General features: G+C 44.2%; 1 protein-coding gene across 1 annotated transcript; it reads left to right on the forward strand.

Annotated features, from left to right (window-relative positions):
- Window positions 1-447: 447 nt before the first annotated feature.
- Window positions 448-23,688, forward strand: LOC109897476 (mesoderm induction early response protein 2-like). Its single transcript, XM_020491966.2, has 13 exons — window positions 448-709; window positions 2,636-2,790; window positions 6,482-6,607; window positions 9,422-9,539; window positions 9,946-10,052; window positions 10,175-10,244; window positions 10,372-10,523; window positions 12,241-12,322; window positions 14,996-15,090; window positions 15,285-15,415; window positions 15,973-16,070; window positions 16,988-17,083; window positions 21,592-23,688. The coding sequence occupies exons 2-13, from the start codon at window positions 2,644-2,646 to the stop codon at window positions 22,068-22,070; spliced, it is 1,701 nt and encodes a 566-aa protein (XP_020347555.2). The 5' UTR covers window positions 448-709; window positions 2,636-2,643; the 3' UTR covers window positions 22,071-23,688.
- The last annotated feature ends 93 nt before the right edge of the window (window positions 23,689-23,781 follow it).

Consider the following 23,781-nt stretch of genomic DNA (forward strand, 5'->3'; position numbering starts at 1 on the left):
TTCAAGAATATCAAATATCAAATATATTTGGATTTGTTTAACACTTTTTTGGTTACTACATGATTCCATGTGTGTTATTTCATAGTTTTGATGTCTTCACTATTATTCTACAATGTAGAAAATAGTACAAATAAAGAAAAACCCTTGAATGAGTAGGGGTCCAAACTTTTGACTGGTAGTGTATGTTTTCAAAACTGTTATGATTCAATGAATTCTGATTATTTCCAGGGATACACAACATCCTGAAATATATGTAGATAGATTTGTTAGAAACAATACTATATTTCCCTTGACATAGTGATGCTGAATGTTATTTTAAAAAACAGCTAAATTTACCCCACTCTCCCCTAGACCATGACAATCAGATTGGCTACAATGACTATTCAGGGTCATAGGTGAACAAACATGTGATATTAAGTTCAAAGGGCAACTTTACAAACATCTGAACTTCAATCATTGTCCTTTGTTAGTTATTTTCACAAAGAGCTAGAGGGATGGCAAGTTTATGAAAGCCTGTACCAATACCAGACGTGAATAGTACACGTCGTACTCTCTCATTTCAGAATTTTTCATGTAGTTTACTGTCATCATTGTTGCTGAAACGTTGCGGCAGTAAACTAGGTCTGTAGGCTGTACATACTGTAGAATAGAGCCATAGCGCTACAACATCCGGGCATTCCTCAGCCTGCGCAGAAACGGAATGGCGGAGGTAAGTGAGCAAAAGGGCTTGGGTAGGAATGTGAGGACTAAATGATACTGGAACAGCTCTGAGTTTGAGAGCCTCTGTCGTCCAAGACGGTAGCTATCGATGTTTACAATCGTATCAACGGGTTACAGAAGGTTGTGAATGTAATATGTGTTGATAATTAAGGAAGTAAAATGGGGGCATTTTGTCCCAGGCTCGCCTCTCCGCGTTCTTCGCATTAAAGAGCCATTCCCAATTTGCCGGATAGTGCGCTATAGAACACAATCCGAGACCACCTCGACGGTGGTGCTGAAGAAATGGTCCAGGTGTGCTCCGTTAGTAATGTATTTTGACTGCAAACTTTGAGAGAAGTCCGAATTATTTCAGATACTCTGTCGGTGTCTTTTCGGGTGGAAACGCAATAGCCAGAACTATTTCCTTCTCTCGCGTGCCATTTGTGAGTCAGAGGAAAGAACGTTCAGCACCAAGTTACAGGAAAGCGCCCTGGTCATTGCGTCCTGAAGTGGAGTGGACCAAGCTTTTCAAAGTTAAAATGGCCATAAACGTACCTGTCACTAATGTAGAGTTTTAAGTAGACCACAGCTGTATTTGCTTGAGGTGAAAACTAACTCTTGACTGTTGGTTCATAGGTCAACTCTATTTTAATGGATGTTCTATTTTGACAAAAAGTCTAATTCAGTTTTTCTAATACCATTAGTGTCCACTGTTGTATTAACTTCAACCATTCTTTAATTCATGAGTGGTCGTAAGGCGACTTTGAATTACAGAACAAGTAAAAAGACTTGTAAACACTTTACACAACAGCAGGTAAGCCTATAATGTATTGCCTGAGAGCCATTGTATATCAGATATACGTGTACCATGGGTATGACAAAACATTTATTTTTACTGTTCTAATAACGTTGGTAACCATTTTATAACAGCAATAAGGCACCTCAGGGTTTTGTGATATATGGCCTATATACCACGGCTAAGGGCTGTATCCAGGCACTCGTGCATATGAACAGCCCTTAGCTGTGGTATATTGGCCATATGCCACACCCCCTTGGGCCTTATCGCTTAATTATACTGCTATAATGCATTGTAGGGCTAGTCATTAGCATGTATGACAGGCCTTATAATGTTTTATTATAATCGCATAATGATCCTGACTAAATTAAAGCCATGTTGAATTGACACTTGACTGTTTGTGCACAAATTTGTTTACATCACCGTTAGTGAGCATTTTATCCTTAGTCAAGATAATCCATCCACCTGACAGGTGTGGCATATCAAGAAGCTGATTAAACAGCATGATCATTAAACCGTTTTGTCACATAACACAATGTCACAGATGTCTCAATTCTTGAGGGAGTGTGCAATTGGCATGCTGACTGCAGGAATTTCCACCAGAGCTTTTGCCAGAGAATTTAATGTATTTCTCAACCATAAGCCGCCTCCAATGTCGTTTTAGAGAATTTGATAGTACGTTCAACCAGCCCCACAACCGCAGACCACGTTTAACCACACCAGCCCAGGACCTCCACATCTTGCTTCTTCACCTGCGGGATTGTCCAAGGGGGAGGGGTGGGAGTGCTGAGGAGAATTTCTGTCTGTAATAAAGCCCTTTTGTAGGGAAAAACTCATCCTTATTAGCTGGGCCTGGCTCCCGAGTGGGTCGACCTGGCTCCCAAGTGGGTGGGCCTATGCTCTCCAAGGCCCACCCATGGCTGCGCCCCTGCCCAGTCATGTGAAATCCATAGATTAGGGCATTATTTATTTATTTCAAATGACTGATTTCCTTATATTTACTGTAACTAATTAAAATCTTTGAAATTGTTGCATGTTGCATGTATATTGTTGTTCAGTACATAATGGAATGAACAGGGATCAAGCACCTACTGGTCCTCCACGATGGTAACCCTTTGTGTGTGTGTATGTGTGTTTTAGCTAGTTCGATGGGCTCTGGAGATCACAGACGCAGCCTAGTGGAGATCCTGAGGCAGGGCTATGAGGAGTCCAGGGCCCTAGTGGAGCTGCAGAACAGCCTGGGGGCCTCGCAGTCACAGGGCCACCCAATGAAGATGGCAGCACGTCCCCAAAATGTGAGTACAGCTCCTCTGGCATCTGGTGTGGTGTATTGACCCATTAGAGGCAGCAGTAGGCAACCACAACTTTAGTGCTGGGCTGGGACAAAAGCCTGACCTCACTGCATCCCTCTAGACCAGGAGTGAATAATATTATTCTATGTAATAGATTGTCAATTATTCCATAATGTGATGAATTAATGCAGGGCGAAGGCCGGCCTGGGTGCTGTATGCAGCCCGTGACCTGATTCAATACAGCCTGCGGGAATCATGCTCAGATCACATGAAGACTTTGCTATAGTAACATTTAAAAAAATATATTTGTTATTCAAATTAAAAGCCCAATTATTTAACTCACACCGCTTGTGGGACATTTATTTTGAAGGCACGTATAAATAACAACTGCACAAGGACAGACAGTGACTGACAGGCGGACACACGTCACAGTTACAAATAGTAGCTAGCTAGAAATTGAGCAAACATTTTTTTTCAAAGAGAAAAAAAAAGGAAAGTAGACAATGAATGTAGGGTGTTCCAGCAAGAGTGGGCATCTAAATATGTATTTATTGAGGTATCAGGGAAAGCGGTGTGCTTAGTGTGCAAAGAGCATCGCTGTCTTGAAAGACCACAACTTCTCCTGACACTTCCAGACAAAGCATGTAGAGAAATATAGGAATATGTCTTCTGAGCAGAGGGCAAGTGTATCGAAAGAGTTGCTTTCACAGTTGCAAAAGCCGCAAGGACTTTTCACAAAACTGCATTCAGCATACGACGGAATTACGAGAACTATCTTTGTACTGTATACAAATACCTAGGTGTCTGGTTAGACTGTAAACTCTCCTTCCAGACTCACATTAAGCATCTCCAATCCAAAATTAAATCTAGAATCGTCTTCCTATTTCGTAACAAAGCATCCTTCACTCATGCTGCCAAACATACCCTCGTAAAACTGACTATCCTACCGATCCTTGACTTCGGCGATGTCATTTTCAAAATAGCCTCCAACACTACTCAGCAAATTGGATGCATTCTATCACAGTGCCATCTGTTTTGTCACCAAAGCCCCATATACTACCCACCATTGCGACCTGTATGCTCTCGTTGGCTGGCCCTCGCTTCATATTCGTCCCAAACCCACTGGCTCCAGGTCATCTATAAGTCTTTGCTAGGTTAAGCCCCGCCTTATCTCACCTCACTGGTCACCATAGCAGCACCCACCCATAGCACGCGCTCCAGCAGGTATATTTCACTGGTCACCCCCAAAGCCAATTCCTCCTTTGGCTGCCTTTCTGTACAGTTCTCTGCTGCCAATGACTGGAACGATTTGCAAAAATCACTGAAGCTGGAGACTTATATATCTCCCTCACTAACTTTAAGCATCAGATGTCAGAGCAGCTCACAGATCATTGCACCTGTACATAGCCCATCTGTAAATAGTCCATCCAACTACCTCATCCCCATATTGTTATTTTTTTTGCTCCTTTGCACCCCAGTATCTCTACTTGTACATTCATCTTCTGCACATCTATCACTCCAGTGTTTAATTGCTAAATTGTAATTACTTCGCCACTAAGGCCTATTTATTGCCTTACCTCCCTAATCTTACCCCATTTGCACACACTGTATATATATTTTTTCTATTGTGTTATTGATTGTACTATTGTTTATCCCATGTGTAACTCTGTGTTGTTTTTGTCACACTGCTTTGCTTTATCTTGGCCAGGTCGCAGTTGTAAATGAGAACTTGTTCTCAACTGGCTTACCTGATTAAATTAAGGTGAAATATATAGTTTAAAAAAAATAGTCCCACAAAATGTCTAAACATAGCAAGCCATTCGCTGAGGGCGAATTCATTAAATAATGTTTAATTGACTGCAGCAATACTTTGCCCCGACAAGAAAGAGCTGTTTAAAATGTTTCCGTGTTAAGACAAACAGTGACACAGCGTGTTGTGGACATCGCAGAGAATATGGAACAACAGTTGAAAGACAAGGTAAATGTGGATTTCCCTCAACTGCAAGATAAAGAATGGTTGGCTGATTTTGCCTTCACCGTGGACATCATGGCCCTCATAAATTAGCTGAATTCCAAACTACAAGGGAAGGGCCTTTTTGCACATCAGATGTACAACCTTGTAAAAAGCCTTCAAGGGAAAATTACTCCTCCTGACCCGCCAAGTAGAAGCCAACAATCTCACCCACCTTCCGACAGTACTAGTCTGTTCCCTATCAGATGACCAGCAGGAGAAGTATACATCGCTGTGGCGTGCTTTGAACGGTGAGAATTCTCGTCATTTTGAGGATTAGAACGTTGGAAAATGACATGCTGTTGGTTTCCTCTCCTTCCACCTTTAATGTGGATAATGCTCCCACTGACCTGCAACTTGAGCTTATCGATCTTCAGTCTGATGCAGAGATTGCAGAACTATTCAAAACAATGTCACTTTCGAGGTTCTATGCATCTCTCGATGAACAAAAACTTTCCAAAGGAGGAGTCATGCTCAGAAGATGTTTGTACTGTTTGGGTCAACCTATGTATGTGAACAGACTTTTTTTTTTTTTTTTAAATAATTTTTACCCCCTTTTTTCCACAATTTCGTGGTATCCAATTGTTAGTAGTTACTATCTTGTCTCATCGCTACAACTTCCGTACGGGCTCGGGAGAGACGAAGGTCAAAAGCCATGTGTCCTCTGAAACACAGCCCAACCTAGCCGCACTGCTTCTTAACACAGCGCTCATCCAACCCGGAAGCCAGCCACACCAATGTGCACCTGGTGACCTGGTTTGCGTGCACTGCGCCCGGCCTGCCACAGGATTCGCTAGTGCACGATGAGACAAGGATATCCCTACCGGCCAAACCCTCCCTAACCCGGACGATGCTAGGCCAATTGTGCGTCGCCCCATGGACCTCCTGGGCGTGGCCAGCTGCGACAGAGCCTGGCCTCGAACCCAGAGTGTCAGGTGGCACAGCTAGCACTGCGCCACCCTCATGAACAGACATTTTCAGTGATGAAATATAACAAGTCAAGGCACAGATCATCTCTTACTGACTCTCACCTCTCAGCAATCCTGCATATAGCAACATCAGAAACTATACATGACTTCACTGCTCTAGTCAATGCCCATCAGACTTAACACTAATTGTTTTATATATATATTTACCCCTTTTTCTCCCCAATTGATAGTTAAAGTCTTGTCTCATCGCTGCAACTTGAGAGCCATGCATCCTCCAAAGCACGACCCAACCAAGCCACACTGCTTCTTGACATAATGCCTGCTTAACCCAGAAGCCAGCCACACCAATGTGTCGGAGGAAACACTGTACACCTGGCGACTGTGTCAGCGTGCATGCGCCCGGCCCACCAGTCACTAGAGTGCGATACCCGTTAACAAGAGTTCTGTCCGTGTTGCTGAATGCACAATGTACTTTTCCCTCCGTGTAGTTCATTGCATGTTTAATAATGAAAATGCCTACAAAAGGAGAACATGGATGTGGTTTATTTGTGTGCATGTAAAAAAAAAAAAGAAGTTAAATAAGTAGCATATCTGGACGTGATTTACAGTAGATATATCTATCAACACAGTCATACACATGACGTACAATCCTGTAATATGATTCTGGCCCGCGATGGAAAAAATATATTCTAATGTGGCCCTCCATGAAAAATAATTGCTCTCTCGCTTTCTCTCTCTCTGTCTCTCTCTATAGGGCAGTGAGATTCCCCTGGAGGACCTGCTGTCTCTGTGTGGGTATGAGGTGTCTGATCCCCTCCTGCAGCAGGACAGGGAGCCCAACGAGCTAGCAGCCAGTCTGCCTGACATGACACTGGACAAGGTGAGACCTGGGTATAACTAGACATACCTGAGACTGGAGTAATCCACAGATAAAACTGTAAACACAGCCAGGAAAGCATTGCAGAAGGGGTGAACAACTCAGGCCCTCCAGTTCCAGTCTGGCTGATTTTAGTTTTTTGTTTTGTTTCTTCGTAGTACTTAATTGATTAATATGTTAGTAAATCAAATCTAATTTATTTGTCATATGCTTTGTCATATGCTCCGAAAGCTTACATACGACCTTAGTCAACAATGCAGAGTTTTTTTTAAAGTACAAAAAATGGCTAAATAAACTAAAGGAAAAATAGTAGCATAATAACGAGGATATATGCAAGTGTCCCGGTACCAAGTCAATGTACGGGTTAGTTGAGGTAATTGGGGTAATATGTCCATGTAGGTAGGTGTAAAGTGACTATGTATAGAAAATAAATAGAGTAGCAGCAGCATGTGTGTGTGGTGTCAATATGCCTGTGTCTTTGTCCGTGTGTGTGTGTGTGTTGGAGTGTTAGTGTAGTATGTGTGGGTGTGTGGTTAGAGTCATTGCATATACAGTGCATTGAGAAAGTATTCAGTATCCCCTTGACTTTTTCCACATTTTGTTGTTCCAGCCTTATTCTAAAATTGATTCAATAGTTTTTTTCCCCTCTCATCAATCTACACACAATATATCATAATGACAGAGCAAAAACTGTTTTTTGCAAATTTATAAAAAAACAAATAAACAAAAAAACCAGATATCACATTTCCATAAGTATTCAGACCCTTTACTCAGTACTTTGTTGAAGCACCTTTGGCAGCGATTTCTGCCTTGAGTCTTCTTGGGTATGACGCTACAAGCTTGGCACACTTGTATTTGGGGAGTTTCTCCCATTCTTCTGTGCAGATCCTCTCAAGCTCTGTCAGGTTGGATGGGGAGCGTCACTGCACAGCTATTTTCTAGTCTCTCCATAGATGTTCGATCGGGTTCAAGTCTGGCCTCAGGCTGGGCCACACAAGGACATTCAGAGACTTGTCCTGATGGCCTGATTGGTGGAGTGCTGCAGAGATGGTTGTCCTTCTGGATGGTTCTTTCATCTCCACAGAGCTGGAGCTCTGTCAGCGTGACCATCGGGTTCTTGGTCACCTCCCTCACCAAGGTCCTTCTCCCCTGATTGCTCAGTTTGGCCGTGCGACCAGCTCAAGGAAGAGTCTTGGCGGTTCCAAACTTCTTCCATTTATGAATAATGGAGGCCGCTGTGTTCTTGGGGACCTTCAATGCTGCAGAAATGTTTTGGTAGCCTTCCCCAGATCTGTGCCTCGACACAATCCTGTCTCTGAGCTCTATGTACAATTCCTTCGACTTCATGGCATGTAAATGTAAAAACCTGTTTTTGCATTGTCATTATGGGGTATTGTGTGTATATTGATGAAGATTCTTTCACAATTGTGTCAGTGGCAAACATAATTATGGTGTTGGAGTGGTGCGTGGCCACGCAGTCGTGGGTGAACAGGGTGTACAGGAGGGTACTAAGCACACACCCCTGAGGGGCCCCGTGTTGAGGGTCAGCATGGCAGATGTGTTGTTGCCTACCCTCACCACCTGGGGTAGCCCATTTGGAAGTCCAGGATCTTGTTGCAAAGGGAGGTGTTCAGTCCCAGGGTCCTTAGCTTAGTGATGAGCTTGGAGGGGACTATGGTGTTGAACGATGGAACATAGGCATTCCATTTGTCCAGGTGGGATAGGGCAGTTTGGAGTGCAATAGAGATTGCGGCGTCTGTGGATCTGTTGGTGGCTGTATGCAAATTGGAGTGGGTGCAGAGTTTCTGGGATGCTGGTGTTGTGAACCATGACCAGCACTTCAAAGCATTTCATGGCTACAGATGTAAGTGCTACGTGGCGATAGTCATTTAGGCAGGTTACCTTGGCGTTTTTGGGTACAATGGACTATGGTGGTTTGCTTGAAACAAGTAGGTATTACGGACTGGGTCAGGGAGAGGTTAAAAATGTCAGTGAAGACACTTGCCAGCTGGTCAGCGCATACTCTGAGTATGCGTCCTGGTAATCCGTCTTGCTCTGCGGCCTTGTGAATGTTAACCTGTTTAAAGGTCTTACTCACATCGGCTATGGAGAGCGTGATCACACATTCGGTGCTCTCATGCATGGTTCATTTAGCTCTTGTGGTAGGCTCGTGTCACTGGGCGGTTCGTGGCTGGGTTTCCATTTGTAATCCGTGATAGTTTGCTAGCCCTGCCACATCCGACAAGCATTAGAGCTGTTGTATGAGGATTCGATCTTAGTCATGTATTGACGCTTTGCCTATTTGATGGTTTGTTGTAGGGCGTAGCGGGATGTTTCCTGGAATCCATTGCTTCTGGTTTGGTATTGTACGTATGGTCACGGTGGGGATGACGTCGTCGATGCACTTATTAATGAAGCCGGTGACTGATGTGGTATAATTGGTTAGTGGTGCACCAACCTGGTTTTCCAAGCAGAAATCAATCACTAGTTAAAAGGCAAGAAGGTAAACCAGCATAGAGTACACTGTGATTGTCGCGGAGCTGTGCAGTTCTGCATTCAAGAGCATTATAGGATACATGTTCTGGCGTTGACATGATGTCTATTGATTCTTGTATGAGTAATTACGACTTGGCCCTTAAGGAATTGAGTTAAGATGGGCTCTAGATGCCCTGTCTAGTCTACAAACACTCAGAAAACATGAAAAATACAAAATCACGTTTATGTATCATAAATTCCATTAACTTCACTGAGTGTGATGCTTAGAGAAGGTAGTGAACTATTCCATTGAGACAGTAATGGACTGTTCCATTCTTCCAGGACCAGATTGCTAAAGATCTGTTCTCAGGAGAGGATGAAGAGGAGTCATCAGCTGATGACCTCACTCTCTCTGTCACCTCCCACGCCTCTGACCTCCTCTTCCGCCGCCACCTAAGAGGTATGACCAATAATGTCAAATAGAGTATTAGGGCTGTGACGATACCAGTATCGCAATATTTTTTTCAATGGCAAAAATGAAAAGCACCTGTATTGAAAGCACCTGCTCAATATACTTTGTATCCCTCATTTACCCAAGTGTTTCCTTTATTTTTGGCAGTTACCTTTCATATAATGGGTATGACACACTCCTACTTTTGGAGCACAGCTACCACTTCCCGTAAACAGACCCCCACCCACCCAGCTCACCACTCAGGAGAATCCTCTTATCATATCACATCGATATATTTTTTAAATGGCCTGAGGGCCCCTTTATGCCGAAACTAATTTGTTGTACCTTGAAGTTGTTTACTGGTGGTGTTATGAGAATGCTACATATTGATGTAATAAATGTTCCCATGTGCCAGCCCATTCCATGGCAGATGGAGACAAAGGCACCTTCGTCAGCTCCTCAGAAGATGTCTCAGATGATGATGACGACAACACCTCCATTCCATCCAATGATGAACGCAAGGTGAGACACTGGGGCCTACTGAACAGAGCTCAAATATTCTACAATTACTATTTAGGGAAATATAACAACCTGTTTTCTGTAGTTTGCCTTTGTGACTGACACTGTGGTTGTTATTTTTCCAGGACATCATGGTGGGCTCAATGTACCAAGCCAAAATCCCTCCTCTCAGCCCATACTCATACCAGGAGAGAGGTAACCCCCAATTGACCCTTTCAGAATCCGTGTACATTTTGGATTAGTGTATTGACACTTTGCCTCAGTCTCACACACATCCTTATACCTGTGTCTCTATCACTATCTTTCCATCTCCTGTTCCCAGTCTATGAGAATGAGGACCAGCTCCTGTGGACCCCAGACATGTTGCCAGGCCAGGCTGTAAAGGAGTTCCTGCTAAGTGCCCAGAGACGGGGAGGTCAGGACGGGACTGTAGACACCCTCATCAACGGGGACATAATCAAAGACAATGAACAAGTAATGTAGTGGGTTGGGTCATTTACTTTATGTTCGTATTCTTATCTTTTATTACAGTTGAAGTCGGAAGTTTACATACAAAAAATTACGTCTTAGGTCAGTTAGGATCACCACTTTATTTTAGAATGTGAAATGTCAGAATAATAGTACAGAGAATTATTTATTTGAGCTTTTATTTCTTTCATCACATTCCCAGTGGGTCAGAGGTTTACATACACTCAATTAGTATTTGGTAGCATTGCTTTTAAATTGTTTAACTTGGGTCAAACGGTTTGGGTAGCCTTCCACAAGCTTCCCACAATAAGTTGGGTGAATTTTGGCCCATTCCTCCTGACAGAGCTGGTTTAACTGAGTCAGGTTTGTAGGCCTCCTTTCTCGCACACACTTTTTCAGTTCTGCCCACATATTTTCTATAGGATTGAGGTCAGGGCTTTTGGATGGCCACTCCAATTCCTTGACATTGTAGTCCTTGCCACAACTTTGGAAGTATGCTTGGGGTCATTGTCCATTTGGAAGACCCACCCGGTTGGGATGGTTTTCTTTCGGCTTGCAAGCCTCCCCCTTTTTCCTCCAAACATAACGATGGTCATTATGGCCAAACAGTTCTATTTTTGTTTCATCAGACCAGAGGACATTTCTCCAAAAAGTACGATCTTTGTCCCCATGTGCAGTTGCAAATCGTAGTCTGGCTTTTTAATGCGGTTTTGGAGCAGTGGCTTCTTCCTTGCTGAGCAGCCTTTCAGGTTATGTCGATATAGGACTTGTTTTACTGTGGATATAGATACTTTTTCCTCCAGCATCTTCACAAGATGTTTTGCTGCTGTTCTGAGATTGATTTGCACTTTTCACACCAAAGTACATTCATCTCTAGGAGACAAAACGCGTCTCCTTCCTGAGCGGTATGATGGCTGCGTGGTCCCATGGTGCTTATATTATTGTTTGTAAAGATGAATGTGGTACCTTCAGGTGTTTGGAAATTGCTCCCAAGGATGAACCAGACTTGTGGAGGTCTGCATTTGTTTTCTGAGGTCTTGGCTGACTTCTTTTGATTTTTCCATGATGTTAAGCAAAGAGGCACTAAGTTTGAAGGTAGGCTTTGAAATACATCCACAGGTACACAGACTCAAATGATGTCAATTAGCCTATCAGAAGCTTCTAAAGCCATGACATCATTTTCTGGAATTTTCCAAGCTGTTTAAAGGCACAGTCAACTTAGTGTATGTTAACTTCTGACCCACTGGAATTGTGATACAGTGAATTATAAATTAAGTAATCTGTCTGCTAACCATTGTTGGAAAAATTACTTGTTTCATACATAAAGTAGATGTCCTAAACGACTTGCCAAAACTATAGTTTGTTAACAAAAAATGTGTGGAGTGGTTGAAAAAGGAGTTTTAATGACTCCAACCTAAGTGCATGTAAACTTCTGACTTCAACTGTATTTCTTATTGTTGTTGCATTGTCGAGGAGGAACCTGCAAGTCATCATTTAGTTGGACGGTGTATACCATATGTATCTTGTACATACGACTGAATGAACTTGAATCTGGGTGGTAAAGCAGAAACAGAGTGGGACTTAGTAGGGCTGGATCGTCATATGTAAATCTATTAACTTTGTTTGCATGTCGAGTGATTTCTGCACAGTTCATAATGTGGTTGAGGTCACAGACTTCTGTCACAACTGTTTGCTTTCTTTTCTCTTTCTTTCCATCTCTCAGGCTCTGTATGAGCTGGTGAAATGCAGCTTTAATGCAGAGGAGGCACTCAGACGAATGCGCTTTAATGTGAAAGTATTCAGCGGTAAGACCGTCCACGACACATTTATTACTGATATATAGTAGGTTATATGTCATCTTACTCGTGGCAACAACTCTTTTGGATTTTATTAGGATCTCTTATAGTCCTCATTTAGACTAATCTTTCAAGAGTCTATTAACTCATATCAATGACTCATTAACGGAACCAAATTATTATTGACATTTTTATATTTTTGGTATTTTACCCTTTTCTCCCCAATTTCGTGATATACAATTGCTATCCAATCACGACCTTGTCTCATTGCCGCACACTCAACGGGCTCGGGAGAGGCAAAGGTCGATTCATGCGGCCTCCGATAACATTCCCCGCCAAACAGCGTTTCTTAACACCCGCCCGCTTAACCCGGAAGCCAGCTGCACCAATGTGTCGGAGGAAACACTTGTTCAATTGCCGACCGAAGTCAGTCTGCAGGCACAAGGAGTCACTAGAGAGCGATGAGCCAAGTAAACCCTCCCCTGGCCAAACCCTTCCCTAACCCGGATGACGCTAGGCAAATTGTGCGCCTCTCTATGGGACTCCCGGTCACGGCCGGTTGTGACAGCCTGGGATCGAACCCAGGTCTGTAGTGACAGCTCAAGCACTGTGATGCAGTGCCTTAGACCGCTGCGCCACTCGTGAGGCCGGCATCGAATTATTAATTGGAATTTCAAATTTGAGGACAGACAGTGAAGCAACCACAATCCCTGTAGAGTCTTCTTAAGCAATAAGGCCTGAGTGGGTGTGGTATATAACCAATGTACCACGGCTAAAACTGTTCTTATGCACGGCACAACGCGGAGTGCTTGGATACAGCCCTTAGCCGCGGTATATTGGCCATATATCACAAACCCCAGAGGTGCCTTATTGCTATTATCAACTGGTTACCAACGTAATTAGAGCAGTACAAATAAAGGTTTTGTCATACACGTGGTATACGGTCTGATATACCACGGCTGTCAGCCAATCAGCATCCAGGGCTAAAATTACCCAGTTTCTAAAACTCAATGAACCACCCCTGTGTGTTAATTCTCTACAGCTGCTTAGTCTCTGAATGATGCTAGTATTCTACATTTCAGAGAATTAAAAATAAACATTTTGTGTGGGACCGTGGAACTTCTTTGGTTTCTTTGAAGCTTAATCTTTGCTTTCCCTTCGAAATTCAATTATTTGATAGACCCACCACCCTCCCTGTGCGCAGCTCGCTCTGCTCATGGCTCTTTGAGTCTGTGAGTATCCATAGCAATGGCTCAGCCATCAATGAAGAGTCATGAGAGAGCAGTTCGCAGTTACCTACTTTTCGTCACTCTAAACTCAGACAACTCAAGGAGCATTTATTATTTTCTGTTAAATAATGTCTCCTGTTTTATATTTGACGAGGTTGAAGCACTTCTGACACCATGTTATGATCTTAGTCTCTGTACTGCGTAGCAGAGCACAAGCAAATGGCTCAGCTTCAAAATGTTAGTGATCAATTTAGTGATATGTGAGCCCTGCTCATACCCTAGTTATCGATGAAAAAACAACCCCTACCTGGCCCTTAACCCAATGTGTAATGTCGGGGGTCAGGTAGCAGAGCTCTAGAGTGTAGGTTAAAATGTAGCCTATTGTGCCCTCTCCAGTGTAGGCTGACAAATCTACCAACTTACATTTGTTGCCTATGTTTTAGGCTTAATGCGGGTTTAGGCTTAATGCCAAGCGTCGGCTGGAGTGGTGTAAAGCTCGCCGCCATTGGACTCTGAAGCAGTGGAAACACGTTCCCTGGAGTGATGAATCACGCCTCACCATATGGCAATCCGACGGACAAATCTGGGTTTGGCGGATGCCAGGAGAACGCTACCTGCCACAATGCATAGTGCCAATTGCAAAGTTTGGTGGTGGAGGAATAATGGTCTGGCGCTGTTTTTCATGGTTCGGGCCCTTTAGTTCCAGTGAAGGAACTAAAGTTATAGTTATACTTAATGCTATAGCATACAATGACATTCTAGACTAATCTGTGCTTCCAACTGTGTGTTAACAGTTTGGGGAAGGCCCTTTCCTGTTTCAGCATGACAATCCCCCTGTGCACAAAGTGAGGTCCATACAGAAATGGTTTGTCAAGATCGGTGTGAAAGGTCTTGACTGGCCTTCACAGAGCCCTGACCTCAACCCAATCGAACACCTTTGTAATGAATTGGAACGCCGACTGTAAGCCAGGCCTCATCGCCCAGCATCAGTGCCCAACCTCACTAATGCTCTTGTGGCTGAATGGAAGCAAGTCCCCGCAGCAATGTTCCAACATCTAGTGGATAGCCTTCCCAGAAGAGTGGAGGCTGTTGTAGCGGCAAAGGAGGAACAACACCATATTAATGATTTTGGAATGAGATGTTCGACGAGCAGGTGTTGATATACTTTTGGTAATTTAGTGTAGCTAGATAATGGAAATCAAGCAGTCAGAGGAGTTTGTTTGATTTTAAAAAATAAATAAAAACTTTATTTATCTAGGCAAGTCAGTTACAATGACGGCCTACACCGGCCAAACCCGGACGACGCAGGGCAAGTTGTGCGCCGCCCCAATGCGGTGGTCTACGGGTGAATGGATTAATAGTAATCATCTTGACGTGATTAGCTCCTGTAATATAACTCCAAAACAATTCATTTAAGTCTGTTCAGAGACAACTGCTGTTGTCTTCTGTGCAGAGGAGCTGTGTGCCTGGAGCGAGGAGGAATGTCGAAACTTTGAACATGGCTATCGAGTTCATGGGAAGAACTTCCACCTCATTCAGGCCAATAAGGTGAGCAGCACAGAAACTACTAACGTCAGGTTTGGGGCGAACCTGATTTGCTACAAAGTTGAAATTCTCTTTTTTTAAGTAATGGCCAAGACTGGCATAGCCTGTGCAAACCTGCTTGTCTCCATTGATCAGACAAAAAAACTCACTGATTCATACCAGAGAAAACAGTAAACCACACTGTGTTTATATGTCAGGTACGCACGCGTTCGGTGGGGGAGTGTGTGGAGTATTACTACATGTGGAAGAAGTCGGATCGCCACGAGTACTTCACCCAGCAGACCACTAAGCTGGGCCGCAAGAAGTACAGTCTGCAGTCAGGGAGCATGTGAGTAGCACTGCAGATATGACCCTGTCTCGACCTGAGAGTCAAGCCACATTTCAATGCCAGCTGAGTTGGCAAATACTACCATCAAGTTGAGTAAAGTTTAGAATTGCAGGCACTACTATGACACTACCATCAAGTTGTTGTCATGATCATCTCCTTAGCCTGGCATCATTCCCAGAATAATAGCTTATTTAAATAGAGCGCAGGAAAAGGAAATCTTGACACTGGACACAGCGGACACATTTTAGTACCAGGTGTAGACGCACTGTACGGTGAATGTAATAGGATCATCTTGATCAGAATAAATAACAGGTGTAGACAAGCAGAAGTAGTGTATCTCAATATAACATCCCCATTGTCATTGTTTTCAGACTAGAGATGTTTGATATGTTTAGCTGATATCATGCTGGGAGTCCTGGGTCGTGTTCAGTACTCATAACAATAACAAAAAGGTTTGAATCTGAGAATGGAAATTAGTTTTCTTCTTGGACATGTTCAGGTGTAGTTGGAACGGTTTTTCCTTCACAAGCCGTTTCCTTCTGTTTTGTGTTTTCCAGGGAGGATGGAGAGCAGGATGGAGAGGTTGGGGAGATGGAGGGGTGCTCCCAGATTCAGCTCCCCTCACATCACCCAATCATAGATCTGGACAAGCAAGGTAACCCCTTCCCTGGTTATCCATAGCCCCAGCCCTGGACCCTGCCCTTAACCCCTTCTCTAGCCCCAGTCCTATACCACAGCCCTGGACCCTGCCCTTAGCCCCTTCTCTAGCCCCAGTCCTATACCACAGCCCTGGACCCTGCACTTAGCCCCTTCTCTAGCCCCAGTCCTATACCACAGCCCTGGACCCTGCCCTTAGCCCCTTCTCTAGCCCCAGTCCTATACCACAGCCCTGGACCCTGCCCTTAGCCCCTTCTCTAGCCCCAGTCCTATACCACAGCCCTGGACCCTGCCCTTAGCCCCTTCTCTAGCCCCAGTCCTATATCACAGCCCTGGACCCTGCCCTTAGCCCCTTCTCTAGCCCCAGTCCTATACCACAGCCCTGGACCCTGCCCATAGCCCCTTCTCTAGCCCCAGTCCTATACCACAGCCCTGGCCTTGATCCCTGCCCCAGATCATTCAAGTTTCAGAGTTTATTCGCCATGTGCACAGGATACAAAAGGTGTATAGTACAGTGCAATTCTTACCTTGAGAGCTCTTTCCCAACAATGCAGTGATGATAATAGAGAGAAAAATATAATAAATAATTTAAAAAAACATGTTTGTAAAGAAAAAAAACTGAAACCAACACTCCACAAACACTACAGATTGTTTTAAGAGGTAACGAGAGTTAGCTGGATACATAAGTAATAGTCATACATGCCATCGACCCTCTCACCATTTCATATCCACCCCACTCTTTGTCTTATTATTATTTGTTTTGATTACATTGTTTGCCTCAATTTGATGTGTTGTATTCATGAACATATGATTTGAAGCATTTTGTATTGTTTTATCCCACCTGTGTGCATCTGTGTTTTCCCATTGGTTTGCCTGTGGTGTTTCTACCTTTTGTATTGGCATGGCGTTCCAGAGGAGGAGGGCCGTCCCCGTCGCAGACGAACGCCCCGCTTTCTCTTAAAGCCCTGAGCTCACTGCACACAGGCCACTCTAACCAGGCAGGGCCACAAGGTAAAGAATCTAACCAGATGGAGCCACTAGGTAAAAACTCTTACCAGGCAGGGCCACCAGGTAAAGACTAACCAGGCAGGGCCACTAGGTAAAAACTACTACCAGGCAGGGCCACCAGGTAAAGACTAACCAGGCAGGGCCACTAGGTAAAAACTCTTACCAGGCAGGGCCACCAGGTAAAGACTAACCAGGCAGGGCCACTAGGTAAAAACTCTTACCAGGCAGGGCCACCAGGTAAAGACTCTAACCAGGCAGGGCCACCAGGTAAAGACTCTAACCAGGCAGGGCCACCAGGTAAAAACTCTAACCAGGCAGGGCCACCAGGTAAAGACTCTAACCAGGCAGGGCCACCAGGTAAAGACTAACCAGGCAGGGCCACCAGGTAAAGACTTTAACCAGGCAGGGCCACCAGGTAAAGACTTTAACCAGGCAGGGCCACCAGGTAAAGACTTTAACCAGGCAGGGCCACCAGGTAAAGACTCTAACCAGGCAGGGCCACCAGGTAAAGACTAACCAGGCAGGGCCACCAGGTAAAGTCTAACCAGGCAGGGCCACCAGGTAAAGACTAACCAGGCAGGGCCACCAGGTAAAGACTAACCAGGCAGGGCCACCAGGTAAAGACTAACCAGGCAGGGCCACCAGGCAAAGACTCTAACCAGGCAGGGCCACCAGGTAAAGACTTTAACCAGGCAGGGCCACCAGGTAAAGACTTTAACCAGGCAGGGCCACCAGGTAAAGACTCTAACCAGGCAGGGCCACCAGGCAAAGACTCTAACCAGGCAGGGCCACCAGGCAAAGACTAACCAGGCAGGGCCACCAGGCAAAGACTCTAACCAGGCAGGGCCACCAGGCAAAGACTAACCAGGCAGGGCCACCAGGTAAAGACTCTAACCAGGCAGGGCCACCAGTTAAAGACTAACCAGGCAGGGCCACCAGGTAAAGACTAACCAGGCAGGGCCACCAGGTAAAGACTAACCAGGCAGGGCCACCAGGTAAAGACTAACCAGGCAGGGCCACCAGGTAAAGACTAACCAGGCAGGGCCACCAGGTAAAGACTTTAACCAGGCAGGGCCACCAGGTAAAGACTAACCAGGCAGGGCCACCAGGTAAAGACTAACCAGGCAGGGCCACCAGATAAAGACCAACCAGGCAGGGCCACCAGGTAAAGACTCTAACCAGGCAGGGCCACCAGGTAAAGACTCTAACCAGGCAGGGCCACCAGGTAAAGACTCAAACTGTGCCTGACCTACCTAGCACATACTAACCCCACTGGAGTCCTGGGTGCACAGTGTTTAATAGGCAGTCAGATTCACCCAGTTCACACAAAATGTTTTGGGAGTCCCATAGGGCGGCGCACAGTTGGCCCAGTGTCATCCGGGTTTGGCTGGGGTAGGCTGTCATTGTAAATAAATAAGAAGGTTAAATACCAAATACAAGCATTATGCTTCTTAGGTCAGGAAGTTGCAGGAAATCTACCAAACCATAATTAAAACTTAGGGCTCATGAAAAGTCTCATTGGAGGGTTAGATTTTAAAGTTTTGTTTTGGCTTCCTCACAATAGTTTAACCTAAAATATTTAATGAATACTTTATTTAAATGATTTTATTAATTCTAATTCTATAACTGATCAAATAAAATGTTTTTTGTCACAAGCGCCAAATACAACAAGTGTAGACTTTACCTTGATGTGCTTACCATGTTCACCAGCTTTGTTATATTGTACTTTGAGTCTGAAACCATAACATTTTGTAAAGAGCTGATTGTCCCTTGTAGCTCAGTTGATAGAGCAGGTTGTGGGTTCAATCCTGGACTAGTGGAAACAAGTTCTCTGGACTGATGAATCACGCTTCACCATTTGGCAGTCCGACAGATTAATATGTATTTGGCGGATGCCAGGAGAATGCTGTCTGCTCCGATTCATATTGCAAATGGTACAGTTTGGTAGAGGAGGTATAATGATCTGGGGCTGTTTTTCATGGTTCGGGCTAGACCCCTTAGTTCCAGTGAAGGGAAATCTTAATGCTACAGCATATAATGACATTCTAGACAATTCTGTGCTTCCAACTTTGTGGCAACAGTTTGGGGAAGGCCCTTTCCGGTTTCAGCATGACAATATCTCTGTGCACAAAGTCAGGTCCATACAGAAATGGTTTGGCGAGATCGGTGTGGAAGAACTTGACTGGCCTGCACAGAACCCTGGCCTCAACTCCATCGAACACCTTTGAGATTAATCAAATAAAAGTTTATTTGTCACGTGTGCCAAATACAACAGGTGTAGACCTTACAGTGAAATGCTTACTTACAGGCTCTAACCAACAGTGCAAAAAAAGGTATTAGGTGAACAATAGGTCAGTAAAGAAATAAAAACAACAGTCAAAAAGACAGTGAAAAATAACAGTAGCGAGACTATATACAGTAGTGAGGCTACATACAGTAGTGAGGCTATATACAGTAGCGAGGCTATATACAGTAGTGAGGCTATATACAGTAGTGAGGCTATATACAGTAGTGAGGCTACATACAGTAGTGAGGCTATATACAGTAGCGAGGCTATATACAGTAGTGAGGCTACATACAGTAGTGAGGCTATATACAGTAGTGAGGCTATATACAGTAGTGAGGCTACATACAGTAGCGAGGCTATATACAGTAGCGAGGCTATATACAGTAGCGAGGCTACATACAGTAGCGAGGCTATATACAGTAGCGAGGCTACATACAGTAGTGAGACCATATACAGTAGCGAGGCTATAAACAGTAGCGAGGCTATATACAGTAGTGAGGCTACATACAGTAGTGAGGCTACATACAGTAGTGAGGCTATATACAGTAGCGAGGCTATATATAGTAGCGAGGCTATAACAGTAGCGAGGCTATAAACAGTAGGGAGGCTATATACAGTAGCGAGGCTATATACAGTAGTGAGGCTATATACAGTAGTGAGGCTATAAACAGTAGGGAGGCTATATACAGTAGCGAGGCTATATACAGTAGTGAGGCTATATACAGTAGCGAGGCTATATATAGTAGCGAGGCTATAACAGTAGCGAGGCTATAACAGTAGCGAGGCTATATACAGTAGCGAGGCTATAACAGTAGTGAGGCTATATAGAGTAGCAAGGCTATATACAGTAGCAAGGCTATATACAGAAGTGAGGCTACATACAGTAGTGAGGCTACATACAGTAGTGAGGCTATATACAGTAGCGAGGCTATATATAGTAGCAAGGCTATATACAGTAGTGAGGCTATATACAGTAGTGAGGCTATATACAGTAGCGAGGCTATATACAGTAGCGAGGCTATATACAGTAGTGAGGCTACATACAGTAGCGAGGCTATATACAGTAGTGAGGCTACATACAGTAGTGAGGCTATATACAGTAGCGAGGTTATATATAGTAGCAAGGCTATATACAGTAGTGAGGCTATATACAGTAGTGAGGCTATATACAGTAGCGAGGCTATATACAGTAGCAAGGCTATATACAGTAGTGAGGCTACATACAGTAGCGAGGCTATATACAGTAGTGAGGCTATATACAGTAGTGAGGCTATATACAGTAGCGAGGCTATATATAGTAGCGAGGCTATAACAGTAGTGAGGCTATATACAGTAGTGAGGCTATATACAGTAGTGAGGCTATATATAGTAGCGAGGCTATAACAGTAGTGAGGCTATATACAGTAGCAAGGCTATATACAGTAGAGAGGTTATATACAGGCACCGGTTAGTCGGGCTGATTGAGGTAGTATGTACATGTAGATATGGTTAAAGTGACTATGCATATATGATAAACAGAGAGTAGCAGTATCGTAAAAGTGGGGTTTGAACGCCGACTGTGAGCCAGGCCTCATTGCCCGACCTCTCTATTGCTCTTGTGGCTGAATGGAAGCAAGTCCCCTCAGCAATGTTCCATCATCTAGTGGAAAGCCTTTCCAGAAGAGTAGAGGCTGTTATAGCAGTAAAGGGGGGACCAACTCCATGTTAATTCCCATGATTTTGGAATGAGATGTTCGTTTGAACAGGCGTCCACATACTTTTGGTCATGTAGTGTATTTCATTTTCAAGAAATCTGCTAAACTTTCTAAAACATGTTTTCACTTCGTCATTATGTGGTATTGTGTCTAGATGGTTCAGTTTTTTTTTATGAAGTTCATAACTAATTTAATCTCCCTATTAACTGATTTTCCATGTTGTGGTGGTAGTACAACGTAACATTTGCTCATAAATGCATTTCCACCACAATTGTCGCATAATTTATTTCACAGACAAACATATATCCACCCTTGTCTAGCGTATTTTGTTTTGTCGACATTGGGAAATTTTACACAGCAAATGTGCTGTTTCCATCAGGCCGGTCAAGAGTTTTTTTTAATGCGTCAGGTAATTAATCAGCATGAAATGGTTGGATGGAAACCTGTTAGTGCCACATGTGCTCTGTCTGTTACCGTTGAGGTAGTGCTTGTTCGAGTCTCTCTTTAGTAATTCTTCTCTGCTTGTCTAGATGCTGAGATGGGGATGGAGGTGTTGGAGCTGTGTGGCGCTCCTTGCCCCAGCCCACTGAGGGAGCAGCTGTTCAGCCACTTCTCTCCACTCCCCCCTCTGGAGAACCTGCAGCAGGAGCCCTCTCTGAACTGTTCCAGCCCAGGCCACAGTCCCACCTCGCCTCCTGCCCAGCTCCACCTCTCCTCACTGCCCTGCTGCAGCTCCCCTTGCCCCCCAGCGGAGCCTCCTCTCCTGGGTTCTGGCTTCTACCAGCTGCAGCTAGGGCCTTTCCTTCCAGATGGCCTGTCCATGGGGCCAGAGGATGGGGACTCCCAGGGGTTGCAGATAGATTTCTCCCTGCCCTCCATCCCCCAGACCTCACCCGCCATTGCCCCCTCAGTCTCTATCACTTCTGACTTTGGGGCCATCAGCAGTTACCTGTGTCCCTCAGCCCTGTGCCCCTCTCCCGTCCAGCACCCCCGCTCTCTCACACAGTAAGGGGAGGAAGAAGGGTGTCTTTACTCTGGAGTACATTCCAATAACACCTGGGTTGTCTGTACTTCTAATTATTGCCTGTTGAAGTAAACTTGGACCAGAGCTTACTCATGTGTTGGTGTGAAACTCCTCAGGAGAGAAACTATGTTTTTACAGGGAGATGGGCATACCTGTATCATAGTGTTTACTAAGGGGGACTCCCACTGCACATAAGCACAATGGCTTACCTACCTGTCTGATCTGGAAGGCCAGTCGTTCTGCAGGGATGTTCCCAGTTCTTAGAGAATTCTTAGGTAATGTTGGTACTGGAAAAGCGGGTGGGCTTGTTGATAGCTCCAAGGCCAAAGCAACTGTCCTGATGTTCTTTGCAGTTGCCTCCTCCTCTTCCAGAGCAGAACTTGAGACAGATGTAACATCCCTCACTGATTTCCCAACATTTCCTGGGAACATTGAGCAGCAGACAGACAGCATGACCTGGATGCCATATTATAGCAGTATGTCCACAAGAGATGTTCTCCCGCTATCTGATCTGATAAGGCTGTTTCTATGAGCAGTGTTCAGTCTGCACTTGTATGTCTCTTCACCACTCTGACTTTGGACCTCTTAGGTAGGATCAGTCTCCCTAGTTCACTGTGGTTCCACCTCTTGAACATCCACAACTGAAACTGAAGGTTTTGTATACAGTCTGTTTAAAAGGAAAGATCTGTATAAGAATACCATGAAACAATGCTTTTGAGATTGTCACTGTTTTTATTTTCTTGTTCCTTGTTGTTCAGAAATGTCTTGGAAGGTTTGCAATAAGATACCAGAGTTTGTGATGGGAGTACTTTTGTGTTATTTCTAGTTTATGTTGACATTTGAAAGGTCTTGTACAGAACCAAACTCTCACAATTGCCTGACAACCATGATAGGCATGTTAGCCTGTGTTTTGCGCATTATTGTACATGTTACTGTAGGTAAGTCACTGAATACACAGTTACTCAGGTTTTGTAGCCTCTGGCTTCTTCCATGTATCTCAACACCTGTTGTGTGATTAAGTGTTGGATATTACCCTGAATCACACATGCAACCTTGGGGGTAATAGTCATTGAAAAAGCCCAATGGCATTGAAGGACATCAACCCAAAACATGTGTGTTCAGAAGGATGCAATATTAACAATGTTGCAGATGGAGAATGTGATATATAGCTAGCTATACAGTCCCCAGGTTTCAGTGATGCTCTACAGTATCCTGCCACTAGAGGATCTCGGCTGTCACATAGTCTGAAGAGAGCCTGCCTGCTTCACAACCCCTGCTCAGGTGGGCCCGGAGAGAATACGTCCCCTGTGCTCTCTGCCCTGACAGCAGGAAAACTCCATGTCTTTATTTATTTTTTATAGGTGGGGTCATCCTCTACTCCCTGCTCTGACCTAAGCTGTTCTAGATCTGTGTTTTCTCCAACCGTTTACAGGAGGTTCTGGATGTTGACTATCGGGGCAGGATAGGGAGTAGAAACACAGCTTTTGTTTATTATTTTTTAGCATTTATATCGTACTTCTTCTGTTTATGTTGGTTTGTAATTATAATTATTATATTTTGTAAAAAACAAAACAAAAAATAAGCTATTAAAAATACACATGTTGACATTGAAAGTCATTGCACACACACACACACTTTTTTTTTTTACAATCAAAGTGATAAAAAAATGTATACCGATTCAACATCCTATTTTCCC

The sequence above is a fragment of the Oncorhynchus kisutch genome, linkage group LG10, assembly GCF_002021735.2.
Source record: "Oncorhynchus kisutch isolate 150728-3 linkage group LG10, Okis_V2, whole genome shotgun sequence".
Taxonomy (NCBI): Eukaryota; Metazoa; Chordata; class Actinopteri; order Salmoniformes; family Salmonidae; genus Oncorhynchus; species Oncorhynchus kisutch.

Excerpts from the sequence above, each read along its gene's own strand:
- LOC109897476 (XM_020491966.2), top strand. The coding sequence starts at position 2,644 with ATGGGCTCTGGAGATCACAGACGCAGCCTAGTGGAGATCCTGAGGCAG. Across the intron at positions 2,791-6,481 it reads TGGCAGCACGTCCCCAAAAT|GGCAGTGAGATTCCCCTGGA; the intron begins GTGAGTACAGCT and ends CTCTCTCTATAG. Across the intron at positions 12,323-14,995 it reads TAATGTGAAAGTATTCAGCG|AGGAGCTGTGTGCCTGGAGC; the intron begins GTAAGACCGTCC and ends TCTTCTGTGCAG.